Source organism: Mobula hypostoma, chromosome 18 (genome assembly GCF_963921235.1).
Source record: "Mobula hypostoma chromosome 18, sMobHyp1.1, whole genome shotgun sequence".
Lineage (NCBI taxonomy): Eukaryota > Metazoa > Chordata > Chondrichthyes > Myliobatiformes > Myliobatidae > Mobula > Mobula hypostoma.
In genome coordinates, this window is record NC_086114.1 from 40,980,666 (window position 1) to 40,999,180 (window position 18,515).

Below are 18,515 nucleotides of genomic sequence, written 5' to 3' on the forward strand. Positions count from 1 at the left end.
ATTGAGCTGGAAAAGGTGCACAAAAGATTCAGAATTATGTTATTGGAACCGGAGGACATGAGCTGTTAGGAGGGGCTAGATAAGTGAAGACTTTCCTTCCTGGAGCATAGGAGGCTGAAAGGTGACCTTATAGAGGGACTTAAAATCATGAGGGGCATAGGTAAGGTGAATGCTCACAGTTACTCTTTTTTACCAGGGTAGGGTAATCTAAAACTAGAGGATGCAGGTTTAAGGGGAGAGAAGAAAGATTAAAAAGGATCTGAGGGGCAATTTTTTCACATGGAGGTTGATGGGTACATGGAACGAGCTGCAAGAGGAAATGTAGAGGTGGGTATAATGATATTTTAAAGATATTTAGATATTTACATGCATAGGAAAGGTTTAAAGGAATGTGGGCCAAATGTAAGCAAATGGGACCAGCTGAGGTGCACAAGGTTGGTCGGCATGTTTCCATTCTGTCTAACTCTGTGACTCCACAGTAAGTATAGCAACCCTCTGGCTGCAGGTGGTACTACTCCAGCATCACAAAGACATCTGAAATGGGAGATCCCTTGGCCATTATAAATTGCCCCTAGTGTACATCTGTGGTAGAATCCAGGGAGGTTGATTGGACTTCAAGGAGAATAAATGGGTTTGGTGTAGATGGATGCTTGAGAGTTGACACGGACCTAATGTGCTGAGGGGCCTAATTGTATTCTGTGATTTACTTTTTCAAGGATTTGATCAAAGACCTGAAATCGGAACTTAGTGGAAACATGGAAGAAATCATTATCGCCCTGTTCATGCCTACCACCTACTATGATGCTTGGAGTCTCAGGAAGGCAATGGAGGTACTGTTGGTTCATCTGCTGTTAGTAATGACTAATAAAACTGGGGAAAGGCACTGAATGTCAAAATGCAGGTTATTTCATTCTATTGTTCTCTCTATTTGGTATCTGCATGTCGTTGGAAAGACTAGCACGTATTACCCCTCCCTATTGTACCTTGAAGGGTTAGTGTCGAGCAACCTTCTTTAGCCTCTGCAGTTCTGGTGAAGGTCCTTCCACAGTGCTGTTGGAGGAAGAGTTCTAGGAACTGGACCAAGCAATGATGACGGATCAGTGATTATTTCCCGCTGAGGATGGTGTATGATGTGGGGAGGCCGCTGCAGGTCATCTCCATCTCACTGCTCCCCGTACAGAGGTTTCAGGTTTAGGAGGTGCTGCTGGTGTAGCTGCTGGTGACCAACTGCAGAGCATTCTATAGATGCGCAGGTGCAGCCCTCTGCTTTGCTGGTGGTGATCGGAATGAATACTTCGAGTGGTGAAAGGGATGTTATTCCAAGTTGCCTTGGATGGTGTTGGGCTTCTGGAGAATCATTGCCTATGTAGAACTCCCCTGACTGTGTGATGTAAATAGTGCAAAAGAGGGTCAGAAGAGGGGTCACTTGCCTTAGGAAACCCAGTCTCTGAATTGTTGTTACAGCCAAAGTTTTCATAGCAGAAACTCTGGTGACCTCCAGGGTCCTGTTGCCATTGCACATTCTTGGTCATTCCTCTTGGAAGCAGATGTAGCATTCTGGTGAGGAAAAGGTGACATAGCCTTGCTTGATGCCAGACTATTGAGAACTTGTTGGTCATGGCTCACATGGCACTGAGGGGGGGTGGGAAGAAACAAATTTCTGTGGGCAGCAAAATTTGACATAGATGTTCTGAAGTCCCTGCTGATTTGTGGATGCTGCTCACAGGATTTCTCTCAGATTGTCCTGTGCTGAAAATCATGTCCAAGTTGCTCCCAGGTGGCAGAAACTGGTGAGCAACATTTGACTGCAAGAGGAGGTATTTGAGGAAGACTAAACAATGGCTGCAGACAGCCAGAAGACCCCTTCATTGCAGTCAGATTTCTCTCTTCTGTAGAGCGTGAGCTGCCTGTTGTGTACTCATGGGCCCCTCAGCCCATTCCCAACCTAGTACATCTGTGTAGGACCTTCCCATTAGTGGGTGTCATGGACCCAGATATGGCTGATCAAGGAATGAATTTGTGTCTGGAGTTGCTGTCTGGGACTTTGGTGAGGAAACTTTACAATTCACTGGCCTCACAATTATTCAGTTGCCATGGATACTGGTAGAGCTGGACAGGGAGAGATGTCGATGAATTGGGTCAAATGGGTCGACGAGCACTCTGGCCCCTGCTCTGGGCCTCCATCCTGCTTACACATGGAGTTAATAATTGAGATTTCAGAAGAGTCGTGGAGGAGGGGGCCCGGCTCCACACTCCTGCTCGGTGAACCACGTTGGGCCAGCACCAGTCCATTTAGTGGACTTGGCTGATGCCTGCTGCCTAGCAATGTTGCTCCATTGAGCTTCCAAACATCAGAATACGAGGAGAAGGAAACGGAAGATCTCTTGTTTTTCACCATTTTCACATCCCTTATCAGAGGTGTACTGGCTCTGAGCTACTTCTGAAGTACAGTCACTGTAAGAAATTCAATGTCTGGCTTATAGTTGCAATAATATGATAACAGCAGGAAATCTGCTAAATACTGGCTGAGGGACAGGCAAGAACTGACTCACCATCACAGGACCGATTACATCAACTGAAGGAGCAGCTGGGGCCTCGGTTTAACCTTGCATCTGAAAGAACTGGAATTGGTTTATTATTATCACATGTACTGAGATTCAGTGAAAAGCTTGTTTTGCACAATGTCCATACTGATCAAATTATTACACAGTGCATTGAGGTAGACAAGGCCAAGTAATAAAAATGTAGAACAAAGTGTAACAGCTACAGAGAAAGTGCAGTGCACGTAAACAATGAGGATCATATTGTTTGACCTTATATTTCGTCTCAGTAGCCTCCAACCTGATGGAGTGAACAGTGATTTCTCTAACTGCCGTTAATGCCCCTCCTCTCCTTCTTACCCCATCCCTCCTATTTATTTATTTATTTTCGTCTTCTCTCTTTCCTTCTCACAATAACTCCTTGCCTGTTCTCCATCTTCCTCTGATGCTCCCTTCGCCCTTTCTTTCTTCCAAGGCCTTCCGTCCTATGATACTTCCCATTCTCCAGCCTTGTATCCCTTTTTGTCAATCAACTTTCCAGCTCTTAGCTTCATCCCTCCCCCTCCTGTCTTCTCCTATCATTTCGGATCTCCCCCTCACCCTCCCACTTTCAAATCTCTTACTATCTCTTTCTTCCGTTAGTCCTGATGAAGGGTCTCGACCCAAAATGGCGACTGTACTTCTTCCTATAGATGTTGCTTGGCCTGCTGCGTTCCATCAGCATCTTGTGTGTGTTGCTAGGATCATATTGTGACATTCTGTGTGGGGGGAGGTGGTCGACAGCCCGCCCCTGTTTACTGTTTACTGTTTACGGCACTGTTTACTGTTCTTGTGTTAAAATGCTTTTATGGGATTATGGTGGGAAGTTCCAGTTCGTTTATTTTTACATTTTAGCTTGAGCTATACAGTTATTTGCTTGTGTATCTGTGGGTCACCCTAACTGTAACCGGGGTGTGCAATGGTCACCTCCCCCGTTGGTGTGAGACTGGTTGGGTTCACTCTCTGGGTTATGGTGCCTGGTCTGTTTGTGTCTATCACCAGTAAAACTGTTGCTGAGTTAAACAGCTTCCTCGTCTGTCATTATGGACCAAATGCTCGCCACAATATCGAGATATATTATGAGGTCAAGAGTCCATCTTATCATACTTGGAAACCATCTAATAGTCATATAACAGTGGGATAGAAGCTGCCCTTGAGCCCCGTGGTACATGTTTTTGGGCTTCTGTATCTTCTGCCCTATGGGAGAGGGGAGGAGAGAGAATGTTCCTAGTAGGTGGGTTCTTTGATTATGCTGGCTGCTTTACTGAGGTCGTGAGAAGCACTTCCAACAGTACAGCACTTGCTTGGTGCTGGAGTCACTGGCTAGTTTGGATTTCTGTGCACTAAAATCAGATCAGGACTTGGACTGGGAATCCTCAAACTTGAGAAAGGACACTACTGCTGAACCCCCAGCTGCCGCACATCAGAGTGATGTTAGCTGAGCTAAGTGAAGTTCTGTCTTAACTGAGACGCAGCACATAGTCAAATGGCCTGTAAGCAGTTCTGGGGTTACAAGAGGGTGCAGGAGCTGTGTGGAAGGCTTGCATCTTTTCCCCATTCCTTCAGATGAAAGGATCTTCGATGCAGGAATGATCGAATTTGACTCGAGCTTTAAGAACAGCGTGGGCCACTGCTGAGCACTGAGCGCTGACCAATACGTCTTCCTTCCTGCATTGCCCGAGCTGGCCTCTCAGGCGGGTAACAGAAGATGACCTTGTTTCCTTTTCCACACTTCTGTCTCACGTTGAAACTCTCTCTGGGCCTGTGACCACAGTGAGGCCTGAGATCCACATCTGGTGAGCCTGCTGCGATATCCAAGTTTCATCACTGTATGAGGAGCAAAACATAATACACAGTGTGAAGGAAATCTTATTGTGGAAACACTGGCACTCCCCAATCCCAGAGTAAACTCTGCCTCCTGCCACAGCTGCACTGGGTGGTGCCTTTAAAATGTTGACGCGTGGAAAATGAGTGTTGTTTTTAAATTTGTTTTCAGTGTACGGGACACACCCATAGTGTTGGAATAATGTAGTGAGAAATTTACTCTGCCTGTCCTGCGGGTGCTTGGTGGGTCAGGGCCTCCCTCTCTTTCTAACCTGTGTTGTGTGTGTGACCTGCCAATGTTTAACAGCACAAGAGTATAAGTTACAGCTTATTGTTCTGATGTACAGCCCGGCTGTCAGAATGGATAGGATACGCTTTAAAATAAGCAGTCAAAAAATTAGCGGGAGTAACTGTTAGCTATTGTCCAGCCTGCCTGGAGCAGCAGCTCTTGAAACTTCACGTGAAGATTGAGAGGATAGAGGCATCTGAGGAGTTGGAGAGGAAGTGTACATCATTGCAACAAAGGAGGAAGGATTTCAGTTATGTGGAAAAACAAGAGAAGCAGCAGAGATAGTCAAGGATGGTGCAATGGTCCTTTGAATACTTCCAGGTTAGAAGTAGAGAGATACTTGTTAAGCAGGACGAGAAAGGTTACTGGGGTTAAGACTACTGTCAGATCAGCTAATAATACTTTATTGATTTCAAGTGAGAAATTCTTTCGTTACAGCAGCAACATTTAAAAACACACTCAGCAGTATGCTTAACTAATATTAAATACAGAATAATAATAGTATAAAAATAGTAATATAAAAATAGTGTAGCAATGTGCAATAATAATGTACAAAATAATAAAGCAGAGAATATTGTACTATGATGTGTGTCCTGTCACACAGAGATGAACTGTTGTATATACTTTTTGCATTTGGTAGGAAAGGTTTTCTGTAAAGACCATCCAAGTTTGATTCTACTAAGCAGCTGATCAGGTTTGAGGGGTTGAGTAGCCTCCTACTGCTCCTAATTCATCTTTGATGTGGCTCTTTGAGGTTGTGGACCTCCCTCAGGTGCAAGGGTTAATGAAGACACCTGTGTAGGAGGCTGTTGATCCTCAGTGGGCAGGAGGGTGGTGACCATCCCTCGGGGAGGGGAGGGAGAGGGTGTAATTGTGATTGCACGACGATCCTCTTGGGGCTGTAACTCTGCTGTACAATGACTCCACTCTCAGAGAGCAATGGTGGTCTTGTGGGGCAGGGAACCTGCTCTGAGAGCAGTAATGACATTATTACATGGTGCAACTCAGGTGGCAGCAGTGATCCTGTAGAATGGTGAGCCACACTACAAACTTGACCCTTATTCCTAGGTACAGTAATTGCCAGCCTACTGTGAAGGGTGAGGTACAGTCCTCCTGACTTTGCACATTTGGTAACACTACTGCCTCCAGACATATGTTCGATTCAGGCCTTGCTCTAGAACTTGAGCCAGGCCAATGTGAGTGTGTAGTACTGAGATACTGGGGGTTGATGTGAGTGTGTAGTACTGAGAGACTGGGCCGATGTGAGTGTGTAGTATTGAGAGACTGGGGGCTAATGTGAGTGTGTAGTACTGAGAGACTGGGCCGATGTGAGTGTGTAGTACTGAGAGACTGGGCCGATGTGAGTGTGTTGAGATACTGGGGGTTGATGTGAGTGTGTAGTACTGAGAGATTGGGGGCCGATGTGAGTCTGTAATACTGAGAGTGGGCTGATGTGAGTGTCTAGTACTGAGAGACTTGGCCGGTGTGAGTGTGTAGTACTCAGAGACTGGGGGCTAATGTGAGTGTGTAGTACTGAGAGACTGGGGGCTGATGTGAGTCTGTAATACTGAGAGACTGGGGGCTGATGTGAGTGTGTAGTACTGAGAGACTGGGGGCTGATATGAGTGTGTAGTACTGAGAGACTGGGCCGATGCGAGTGTGTTGTACTGAGAGACTGGGGGTTGATGTGAGTGTGTAGTACTGAGAGACTGGGGGCTGATGTGAGTGTGTAATACTGAGAGACTGGGGGTTGATGTGAGTGTGTAGTACTGAGAGACCGGGCTGATGTGAATGTGTAGTACTGAGGGACTGGGGGCCGTTGTGAGTGTGTAGTACTGAGAGACTGGGGGTCGATGTGAGAGTATAGTACTGAGAGACTGGGGGCTGATGTGAGTGTGTAGTACTGAGAGACTGGGGGTTGATGTGAGTGTGTAGTACTGAGAGACCGGGCTGATGTGAATGTGTAGTACTGAGGGACTGGGGGCCGTTGTGAGTGTGTAGTACTGAGAGACTGGGGGTTGATGTGAGTGTGTGGTACTGAGAGACTGGGCTGATGTGAGTGTGTAATACTGAGAGACTGGGGGTTGATGTGAGTGTGTAGTACTGAGAGATTGGGGGCCGATGTGAGTCTATAATACTGAGAGTGGGCTGATGTGAGTGTCTAGTACTGAGAGACTTGGCCGGTGTGAGTGTGTAGTACTGAGAGACTGGGGGCTAATGTGAGTGTGTAGTACTGAGAGACTTGGCCGATGTGAGTCTGTAATACTGAGAGACTGGGGGCCGTTGTGAGTGTGTAGTACTGAGAGACTGGGGGCTGTTGTGAGTGTGTAGTACTGAGAGACTGGGGGCTGATGTGAGTGTGTAGTACTGAGAGACTGGGGGGCTGATGTGAGTGTGTAATACTGAGAGACTGGGGGTTGATGTGAGTGTGTAGTACTGAGAGACTGGGGCTGATGTGAGTGTGTAGTACTGAGGGACTGGGGGCCGTTGTGAGTGTGTAGTACTGAGAGACTGGGTCGATGTGAGAGTGTAGTACTGAGAGACTGGGGGCTGATGTGAGTGTGTAGTACTGAGAGACTGGGGGCTGATGTGAGTGTGTAGTACTGAGAGACTGGGGGCTGATGTGAGTGTGTAGTACTGAAAGACTGGGCCGATGTGAGTCTGTAATACTGAGAGACTGGGGGCCGTTGTGAGTGTGTGGTACTGAGAGACTGGGTCGATGTGAGTGTGTTGTACTGAGGGAGTGGGGGTTGATGTTAGTGTGTAGTATTGAGAGACTGGGTTGATGTGAGTGTGTAGTACTGAGAGACTGGGCCGATGTGAGTGTGTAGTACTGAGAGACTGGGGGCTGATGTGAGTGTGTAGTACTGAGAGACTGGGCCAATGTGAGTGTGTTGTACTGAGACTGGGGTTTGATGTTAGTGTGTAGTATTGAGAGACTGGGTCGATGTGAGAGTGTAATACTGAGAGATTGGGGGCCGATGTGAGTGTGTAGTACTGAGAGACTCGGGGCTGATGTGAGTGTGTAATACTGAGAGACTGGGCCGATGTGAGTGTGTAATACTGAGTGACTGGGGGCTGATGTGAGTGTGTAGTACTGAGAGACTGGGCCGATGTGAGTCTGTAATACTGAGAGACTGGGGGCCGTTGTGAGTGTGTGGTACTGAGAGATTGGGTCGATGTGAGTGTGTTGTACTGAGGGAGTGGGGGTTGATGTTAGTGTGTAGTATTGAGAGACTGGGTTGATGTGAGTGTGTAGTACTGAGAGACTGGGCCGATGTGAGTGTGTAGTACTGAGAGACTGGGGGCTGATGTGAGTGTGTAGTACTGAGAGACTGGGCCAATGTGAGTGTGTTGTACTGAGAGACTGGGGGTTGATGTTAGTGTGTAGTATTGAGAGACTGGGTCGATGTGAGAGTGTAATACTGAGAGATTGGGGGCCGATGTGAGTGTGTAGTACTGAGAGACTCGGGGCTGATGTGAGTGTGTAATACTGAGAGACTGGGCCGATGTGAGTGTGTAATACTGAGTGACTGGGGGCTGATGTGAGTGTATAGTACTGAGAGACTGGGCCGATGTGAGTGTGTAATACTGAGAGAGTGCAGTCCATTGTGTGTGTACAGTACTGAGAGACTGGGGGCTGATGTGAGTGTGTAGTACTGAGAGACTGGGGGCTGATGTGAGTGTGTAGTACTGAGAGACTGGGGGCTGATGTGAGTGTGTAGTACTGAGCGACTGGGCCGATATGAGTGTGTTGTACTGAGATACTGGGGGTTGATGTTAGTGTGTAGTATTGAGAGACTGGGGGCTGATGTGAGTGTGTAGTACTGAGAGACTGGGCCGATGTGAGTGTGTTGTATTGAGAGACTGGGGGCTGATGTGAGTGTGTAGTACTGAGAGACTGGGCCGATGTGAGTGTGTTGTACTGAGATACTGGGGGTTGATGTTAGTGTGTAGTATTGAGAGACTGGGTCGATGTGAGAGTGTAGTACTGAGAGACTGGGGGCCGATGTGAGTCTGTAGTACTGAGAGACTGGGGGCTGATGTGAGTGTGTAGTACTGAGAGACTGGGGGCTGATGTGAGTGTGTAGTACTGAGAGACTGGGCCGATGTGTGTGTGTAATACTGAGAGACTGGGCCGATGTGAGTGTGTAGTACTGAGAGACTGGGCCGATGTGAGTGTGTAGTACTGAGAGACTGGGGGCTGATGTGAGTGTGTAATACTAAGAGAGTGCAGTGCATTGTGTGTGTACGGTACTGAGAGACTGGGCTGATGTGAGTGTGTAATACTGAGAGAGTGCAGTCCATTGTGTGTGTATGGTACTGAGAGACTGGGGGCTGATGTGAGTGTGTAGTACTGAGAGACTGGGGGTTGATGTGAGTGTGTAGTACTGAGAGACTGGGCTGATGTGAGTGTGTAGTACTGAGAGACTGGGGGCTGATGTGAGTGTGTAATACTGAGAGACTGGGCCGATGTGAGTGTGTAATACTGAGAGACTGGGGGCCGATGTGAATGTGTAGTACTGAGAGACTGGGGGCCGATGTGAGTGTGTAATACTGAGAGACTGGGGGCCGATGTGAGTGTGTTGTACTGAGAGACTGGGGGCTGATGTGAGTGTGTAGTACTGAGAGACTGGGCCGATGTGAGTGTGTAATACTGAGAGACTGGGGGCCGATGTGAGTGTGTAGTACTGAGAGACTGGGGGCCGATGTGAGTGTGTATAACTGAGAGACCGAGCTGATGTGAGTGTGTAGTACTGAGAGACTGGGCCGATGTGAATGTGTAATACTGAGAGACTGGGGGCTGATGTGAGTGTGTAATACTGAGAGACTGGGGGCCGATGTGAGTGTGTAATACTGAGAGACTGGGGGCCGATGTGAGTGTGTGATACTGAGAGACCGGGCTGATGTGAGTGTGTAGTACTGAGAGACTGGGCCAGTGTGAGTGTGTAGTACTGAGAGACTGGGCCGATGTGAGTGTGTAATACTGAGATACTGGGGGCTGATGTGAGTGTGTAGTACTGAGAGACTGGGCCGATGTGAGTGTGTAGTACTGAGAGACTGGGGGCTGATGTGAGTATGTAGTACTGAGAGACTGGGTCGATGTGAGAGTGTAGTACTGAGAGACTGGGCTGATGTGAGTGTGTAATACTGAGAGACTGGGGGCCGATGTGAGTGTGTAGTACTGAGAGACTGGGCCAGTGTGAGTGTGTAGTACTGAGAGACTGGGCCGGTGTGAGTGTGTAGTACTGAGAGACTGGGCCGATGTGAGTGTGTAGTACTGAGAGACTGGGCCGATGTGAGTGTGTAGTACTGAGAGTGTGCAGTCCATTGTGTGTGTACCGTACTGAGAGACGGGGCCGCAGTTGGCCGCACTGTTGTTTACAGAGATACTAAGCCAACTATCATTGATGTAAGTGATCTCATGGCAGGCGAGCACTGCACGGCCTTTGTGTGGTGAACTGGTGTCTCTCCACCAACATCAAGGACAATTTATCACGGGGATGCTAGTGAGAACTCCTATCAGTTATGGATTTGCCAAAGTTTATATTGCAAAAATAATTAAAATATAATGCCTCCCAGAACTGCAAAAGGCTGTTTAGAAATGTAAGCTCCCTCTCCTGACTGAAGAAAGGTAATCACTCCCATTATTATGATAATATTTCCTGTTGCTTCATTCCAAATTGTACTGGAAAGGATGCAGAGGAGATTTACTAAGACTTTGCCAGGACTGGAAAATTATAGCAATGGGGAAAGATTGGGTAATCTGATAACTACAGTCATTACATTTTCCCCTGAGCCTCATTAGGCCAGAGTTACTGAAGGTTATTGTAAAATTGATGGTCTCAGCTAATGGTTTGGGAATGCCTCCTGATACGAGATCCCACTGAGTCCACATAGCAATTATTTACTCTTCCTGTTTTGTGTTCAGAGCCCTTACCGTCGCAATGCAATCTTGTCTGTAGTTCCCACTTGGGTTCAAGTCCTGCTCTGGAACTCGAGACAGGCTGACGAGATGGGGCAGTACTGAGCATGGAGGCATGGCTGGCTGAAGTGTCCTTCGATCTTTCACAAAATACTGGATGGGATGATGTAACCTTAGTAGTGGTCATCAGGCAGAGGCTGTGGGAATTTCTGTGGATAAACTGGGAGTCATTTCATCCCACAGACCCGACCTCAGGCACTGCTGTGTTCCTTTAGTTTCCTTCAGTCAAGTGTTCCTTTGGTGTTAAAAGAATTGCTTCCTCCAAAGCAAGTTCGGGGAGCATGAGTGGTAATACCCCAGCACCCCCAGATGAGAGCACTTTGATAGGGATAACTATCTCCACATCTCCAGATAATCCTGTATTGCCAGTCCCTTTGGGCATCCTTCAAGAGGGTGAACCTATGTCACACAGCAGGGCGAGTGTTAAAAATCCGTGCAGACCAACTGGCTTTAAAAAGACAACTGTTATATCGCTGTCCAAGAAGAGCGTGATGACCTGCTTCAATGACTGCTTTTCCTCCTGTAATGAAATGCTTCGAGCAGTTAGTCACGGCATGATTCAAAGGTAGAGGCAAAGTATTGAGAAGCAACTACTGATAGTTATATTAAAATAAACACCTTGTCATCCATTCTTTCTTTGAGAAAGGAAGTAGGGATAACCCTGGGAATTATTGACCGGTGCGTCTTACGTCAGAGATGGGCAAACTGTTGGAGAGAATTCTTAGAGACAGGATTTATGAGCATTCGGAGAAGCATAGACTGATTACTGATAGTCAGCATGGCTTTGTAAGGGTCAGTTCATAACTCACAAGCCTGATTGAATTCTTTGAGGAAGTGACAAATTTAACTAATGAAGGTGGAGCAGTGAGGCATTCAAGAAGGTTCCGTATGGCAAGCTCATTTAGAAAGTCAAAGGGCATGGGATCCAGGGAAACTTGGCTGCATGGATTCAGAATTGGCTTTCCCACAGAGGGCAGAGTGTGGTAGCAGAGACAACGTTTTCTGCCTGGAGGTTAGTAACCAGTGGTGTTCCATGGGGAACTGTTTGGGACACTTGCTCCCTGCGAATTTTATAAATGACATGGTGAGAAAGAAGGGTGGGTTAGTAAAGTTGCAGATGACTCAGAGGTTGGTGGAGTTGTGGATGGTGTAGAAGGTGGTTGTAGGTGACAACGGAACATTGATAGGATGTAGAACTGGGCTGAGAAGTGACAGATGGAGTTCAGTCCGGAAAAGTGTGAAGTTACACACTTCGAAAGATCAAATTTGAAAGCAAAGTATATGGTTAATGGCAGGCTTCTTGGCAGTGTGAAGAAACAGAGGCTTCTTGGGGTTCATGTTCATAGATTCCTCAAAGTTTCCACGCAAGTTGGTAGGGTGATTAAGAAAGTGTATGGTTTGTTGGCCTTCATTAGTTGGGGGATTGAGTTCAAGACCTATGAGGTAATGTTGCAGCTCCATAAAGCTTTGGTTAGACCACACTTAGAGTATTGTGTTCAGTTCTGGTTATTTCATTAAGGGAAGGGTGTGGAAACTTTAGAGAGGGTGCAGAGGAGACTTACCAGGATGCTCCCTGGATTAGAGAGCCTGTCTCTTATGAGCATAGGCTGAGGGAGCTAAGGCTTTTCCTTTTGGAACAAAGGAGAATGAGGGGTGACTTGATAGAGGTGTATAAGAGGATAAGAAGCAAAGAAAGAGTGGACAGCCAGAGACTTTTTCTGAGAGCTGAAATGGCTAATACTAGAAGGCGTAATTTTAAGGTGATTGGAGGAAAGTTTAGCAGGGATATCAGAAGTAAGTCTTTTTACAGAAAGTGGTGGGTCTATGGAACATGCTGCCAGGGATGTTGGTAGTGGCAGACACATTGGGAACATTTAAGAGACTCAGGGAGAGGCACATGGATGAAAGAAAAATGGAGGGCTATGTGGGAAGGAAGGGTTAGATTGATCTTGGAGTATGTTAGAAGGTTGGCACAACATTGATTCTATGTTCAACTCCTGCCTGACAGATGATCTGGATCCACTTCAGTCTACCTGCCACAACAACAGGTCAACAGCTGGTGTGGTTTCTATAGCTCTTCACTCTCTTTGGACCAACTGGACAACAGAAACTCATACATCTGGCTGCTGTCCATGGACTACTGCTCAGAGTCTAACACAATCATCCCATCCAAACTCATTATTAAGCTTCAAAACCTGGGCCTCTGTACCTCCCTCTACAACTGGATACTTGACTTCCTCATCAGTAGGACTCAGTCAGGATTGGTAGCAACACCTGCTCCTTGCTGAACATCTACACAGGTTCAGCTCAAGCTCCCTCTTTACTTTCCATACAAATGTGACGATGTGGCTAAGCACAGCTCCAGTGCCATCTTCAAATGACGGGTAGTGATGAGTCATCTCACTGGAGCAAGTTAGGACCAGTGGCTGAGTGGCGCCACAACAATAACCTCTCACTCAATGTCACAAATCTGAGGGCTGATTATTGGCTTGAGGGAGGAGAAGGAGGGTCAACGTGCACCAGTCTTCATTGGCAGATTGTTGGTGGAGAGAGTCAGGTGCTTTAAATTCTGGGTGTTAACGTATCAGGTGGTCTCTTGGCCCTGTACATGGATGCTATCACAAGGAGGTGCTTTCTTAGAAGCTTAAGGATGTAACCAAACACACCAACAAACTTCTACAGATGTCCTGTTAAAAGTACAGTATCCTAACTGGTTGCTTCATGGTCTGGTACAGGAATTCAGTTGCATGGGGTAGCAGAGAGTAGTCACAGAGTAGAAACCGGCCCTTTGGCCTATGTAATCCATGCCAAACTGTTATTCTGCCTCGTCCCATCAACCTGCCTTGGACCATAGTCCTCCATGCACCTCCCATCACTGTACTTAGCGAAACTTTAAATGTTGAGATGGAGCCTGCATCCACCTCTTCCCCGGTAGCTCATTCCACACTCTCACCACCCTCTGACGCAGTTCCCCCCTTCATGTTCTCTTTAAGTATTTCACCTTTCAGTCCAATACATCATTGGCACATCACTCCACACCATCAAAAGAATGTCAGTAAGGCAACACGTATCATTAGAGATCCCCTCATTCTGGGCCAGGCCATCTTCTCACAACCGCCATCGGGCAGGAGGTTCAGAAGCCTGACGTCCCACACAACCATGATGGGACTTCACATCAACCAGTCAGTTCTTCAAACAACCTGCAGAACCCTGATCACAAACTCAGTCTAGCAACTGTATGATCACTTTGCATTATAGTGAACTTTTTGTGTTTTAATTGTGTACTTTGTTGTACAAGTTTGTATAACTTGTGTATAGTTAATGTTTCTCTTGTGAATATTATGTCTCCAATGACTGTAGTGATGTTGCAAATAGGCTTTTTATTGCACTTGTGCATATCACAATAAACTGGATGTGTGACTTAACTTGGTCATGGTCATGTGGAGTGCCACCCAAAGGTGAGCTCTTGATTCGGATAGGAGTACTTGCAATAAGTAAAGCCAGTACTTCATTATTGCCCTGGGCTTTGCAGCTTTCGTCCACGTGAGTCTGAAACTGTACCTGTCCGGTCTCGTTCACATCCTCATTTCCTCTGCCTTTCCCGCTATTCCACAGGGAGCTGGAACGCAAGATCGGGTGCTCATTGAAATCCTCTGTACGAGGAACAATCAGGAGATCCGAGAGATTGTGCGCTGTTATAAGGACGAGCTAGGAAGAAATTTGGAGAAGGATTTGAAGAAAGACACCAGTGGCCATTTCAAGAGATTGCTTATCTCGATGTCACAGGTCAGTAACTAGAAAGTGGTGCTGATGAGGTTCGGTAATTACACTCTGATTGGATTGTGGATGCAAGGACTGATTACTAAGGACCACATGGGAATGGGCCTGGCAATGGCCTCTTAGTGAGGTAATGTTATTTGCTAAATTCATCAGCCTGGTGATGTACCATGCTGCGCTCAGCCGTTGAGGATGCCAGGAGATTTCAAGTTGTATGTGGCATCCTCAGGATTCTTCGTAGCTGAAAGCTTTGTTTTGAAAACCCCCCAGTCCCAGACTTCAGCCTGGGGAAATAATTTTTCACAACCTGAATTCTCAGTTTCTGTTAACATCTTGAAAACCTTGAGAAAAAAAAACTGTCCCTCAGTTTTCTGGATTCCAGAGATTTTCTTTTTAATTTGTGAAATCATTCCTCATGGTTTGACTCCAGGGTAAATCTGCAGGGCCTACATACCCACCTGAAGGTCTGATGCCTGAATTTTTCAGAGTGTGCTCTAACGGGGGTTCTGTCCAGTAGTTTTAGCAGCTGTGTCCCATATCTCCCTTTCAAACATCATGCTGAACTTTACAATCAGGGTCACATAAATGTCCGTTCATCCGTGGATGGTGAACTCAAACATCAATGTGGTCCAGCCCACAGGGCTTGTTGTTACAGGGCAAACATGCTCCAAGTAAGCATCTATTACTTTTGTCCCAATCCATTTGAAATTTTAAATCCCCTACTAAGACCATTCTTGCTTCACCGCCTGTCTGTGTAATCTCTCCTTTTCTTTCTCGTATCCTACTCTTGTCTCCTGCATCAGGTCCTATAGGCAGCACCTCACAATACTTAAATGTTTTATGATCCTAACTCTATTGTAATCGACACTCTGGTCATTCCTCATCCTTAGTTCTCACAGCTGCTCCTTCCCTTCTGCTATTTGTCCTATGTTTCCTGTTGGCTTAATACTTCCTAGTCCTAGCCATCTTGCAGCCATGCATCGCTTAGTTTGATCAGCAAGTTGAAATGTCCCAACTTGTTTGATATGGTCCTAAGTTTGTAACAGGAGCACTGATTTGAACCACGTGAACTTATTTGTTGTCGTCCTTCAATATTTTACTCGTGTTTTTCTAACCCTTGAGATTCTATTCAGTGTACATAGCCTCTAGCTTCCGATAATCTCCCAAATGCACTGCATTCACTGCTGCAAAACAACAAACTTCACATCATATAAGTCAGTGAATAGTAAACCCCTTTCTGATTCTGATTCAGAATCTTGTGCTCCTCTTTCCTCTCCTATCGCTTCCCACGTTGTTCACTGCAGCTTAAAGCACAGTGACAGAGTCCTCCTTCCCTCTCTTGTCAATATTCTTTCAAACCAGTTCACCATGTCTCTTGCCTTCATATCACGTGCACGGCATACTATATATTGATTCTGCTTACAAAAGATGCAATCTACCCCTCTGATTATTGAATCATATGCAGTTACTACATTACAGCTTCCCTGCATTGTTTGGGTGGCCCCAGTATTCTCACTGTTCTTCTGAGAATGACAGCATGAATTGATGTTGTAAGAATTCCCTTACAGGAACCAATTCAAATCTGTGAACTCAGCTTCACATCCCCCTGCAGTTCCGATGCAGTCTCGACCCGAAACACCAACTAATCCTCAGCCCAACCCACTGAACTGCTCCAACAATTAGTTGTGTGTTGCTCCAGATTCCAGTGTCTGTGATCTCTTGCGTCTCCACCTATAATTTCTTTGATCTGAAACTACAGGGCAACCGTGATGAGACCCAGACGGTGGACATGCAGAAAGCAACAGCAGATGCTGAGAGGCTGTTCCGCGCAGGGGAAGGGAAGCTGGGCACAGACGAGTCCACCTTCAACATGATTCTTGCGACCCGCAGCTTCCCCCAGCTCAAGGCAACCATTCAGGAGTATGGGCGGGTAAGTGGCTCTGTCCTGCAGTACTTTCAGCTCTACTCTCATCTGAGTGGGGGAATGGCTAGAAATGGCCAGAGCAGAGAGGTTATCAAAGACCAATGTTATTCATCATATACACTTATATGTATTAGGAATTTGCTGTGGTGTGGTGGCACAACATGCAACTAAAAACAGCACTCAACATATATAAAGAATTATATAAAGAATAAAGTTAGAGGTTAAAGTACAGCTGTGGAACAAAATATATATAAATACAGAAATACCAGCATGCCTTTACAGTGTAAACAGATTACAAAAAGTGGTTTAAAAAGTTTACAATGCAGTGCAGTGACTGGGGTAATAGATAGAGGGGGTGGGAGGGGCTAACTAGAATGGTTGATCAGATTAACTGCCTGTGGGAGATTATCTTGCCTGACAAGCATGGCAGCAGCGGTACCATCTATGTTGTCTGTAAGAGTTGCAAATGGAATTGATCACTGTGTGGGTGTTTGCCGATGATTGGACATCTGACATCATTATGGAAGGAAAGTCCTTGATGAAGATGTTGAAGATGGTTTAGCTTAAGACACTGCGTGAGGCACTCTGAGAGTGATGTGCTGGGGCTGGTATGGTCAATCTCTGGCAACCACAGTCATCTTCCTTTGTGTGAGGTCTAACTTCATGAGTGTAGGAGTTTGACAAGGTCAACATGGGAGACTGGTCCAAAGTATTAGGACCTCAGTGCATCCAGGGTGAGTTGGCAAACTGGGTCCAAAATTGTTTTGGCAATAAAGGTGATGGTAAGAGGCTGCTGGTGTAATTGGGTACCTGTGACTAGTTGTGTTCCACATAAAGGTTGGCGCAGGAACCGTTGCTATGTGTAATATACAGGCAGTGACCGCTGTATTAGGTACACCTGCACATTAATCCAAATATCTAATCAGCCAATCACGTAGCAGCAATTTAATGCATAAATGCAGGCATGGTCAGGAGGTTCAGATTAGATGTCAGAAAGAGAAGAAAAGTGATCTAAGTGACTTTAACTATGGAATGATTGTTGGAGCCAGACAGGGTGGTTTTCGTATCTTAGAAACTGCTGATCTCCTGGGATTACCATGCACAAAATTCTCTATAGAGTTGACGGAGAATGGTGTGATAAACAAAAAGCATCCAGTGAGTGGCAGTTCTGTGGGCGAAAACGCCTTGTTACTGAGAGAGATCAGAGGAGAATGGCCAGACTGGTTCAAGGTGACACAAACTCAAACATGCACAAAATGCTGGAGGAAGGGTCTTGGCCTGAAACGTTGACTGTTCGTTCATTTCCATGGATGCTGCCTGACTTGCTGAATTCCTCCAGCATTTAGTGTGTGTTGCTTTCGATTTCCAGCATCTGCAGATTTCTTGTGTTTAAGAGTAACTCAAATAACCACACATTACAACAGTGGTGCACAGGAGAGCATCTCTGAATGCACAACACATCGAACCTTGACGTGGATGGGCTCCAGCAGTGAAAAACCATGAACTGAGTGGCCGCTTTATTAAGTCCAGGAGGCACCTAATTAAGTGGCCACCGAGTGTAACTGAATGTTGTAAGAAGTTTGCAGATGACATGAAGATTGGTATAGTTGTTGACAGCGTGGAGTGGGGTCTTAGGCTACAGGATGACATTAATGTATCGGTAAGACATCTGAGAGATGGCAGATGGAGTTTAAATCAGAGAAGGGCCAGGTGATGGGAGTAGTAATGAGGCTCGGACAGACACTGGGCATGTAGGCTCCCAGAAAGTACTGGGGAACAGAGGGCCCAAGGCTGCAAAGAGATCTGGATGTGAGCTTTACTCATGAAAGCCAAACTGGGGATTGATGTGTAAATGCTGCTTGATTGCACCGTAGACACCAGCTTCCAATGCTTTGCCAATGACTGACAGTGTCTGGCTAGTTATACTAAATTGTCCTGCTTTAAGTGATCGGGGTATATATGGGCGACCTTCCACATTGTCAAATAGATGCTCGTTTTGCACCTGTACTGGAGCAGCTTGGCTAGAGGCTCAGCTAGTTCTGGAGTAGTCTTCAATACCCCAGCTGATATGTGGTCCAGCCCCATAACCTTTGAACATAGCTATATTCTCAAATCGTCTGGAGTGAATTGAATTAG

General features: G+C 46.3%; 1 protein-coding gene across 1 annotated transcript in view; it reads left to right on the top strand.

Annotated features, from left to right (window-relative positions):
* LOC134358498 (annexin A7-like) overlaps positions 1–18,515 on the top strand; it is an 86,034-nt gene that overhangs the window by 58,291 nt on the left and 9,228 nt on the right. Inside the window, exons 8-10 of the mRNA XM_063070786.1 lie at positions 717–830; positions 14,294–14,464; positions 16,215–16,385. Coding sequence (XP_062926856.1) covers positions 717–830; positions 14,294–14,464; positions 16,215–16,385 — 456 coding nt within the window. The remainder of the gene's footprint in view (positions 1–716; positions 831–14,293; positions 14,465–16,214; positions 16,386–18,515) is intronic.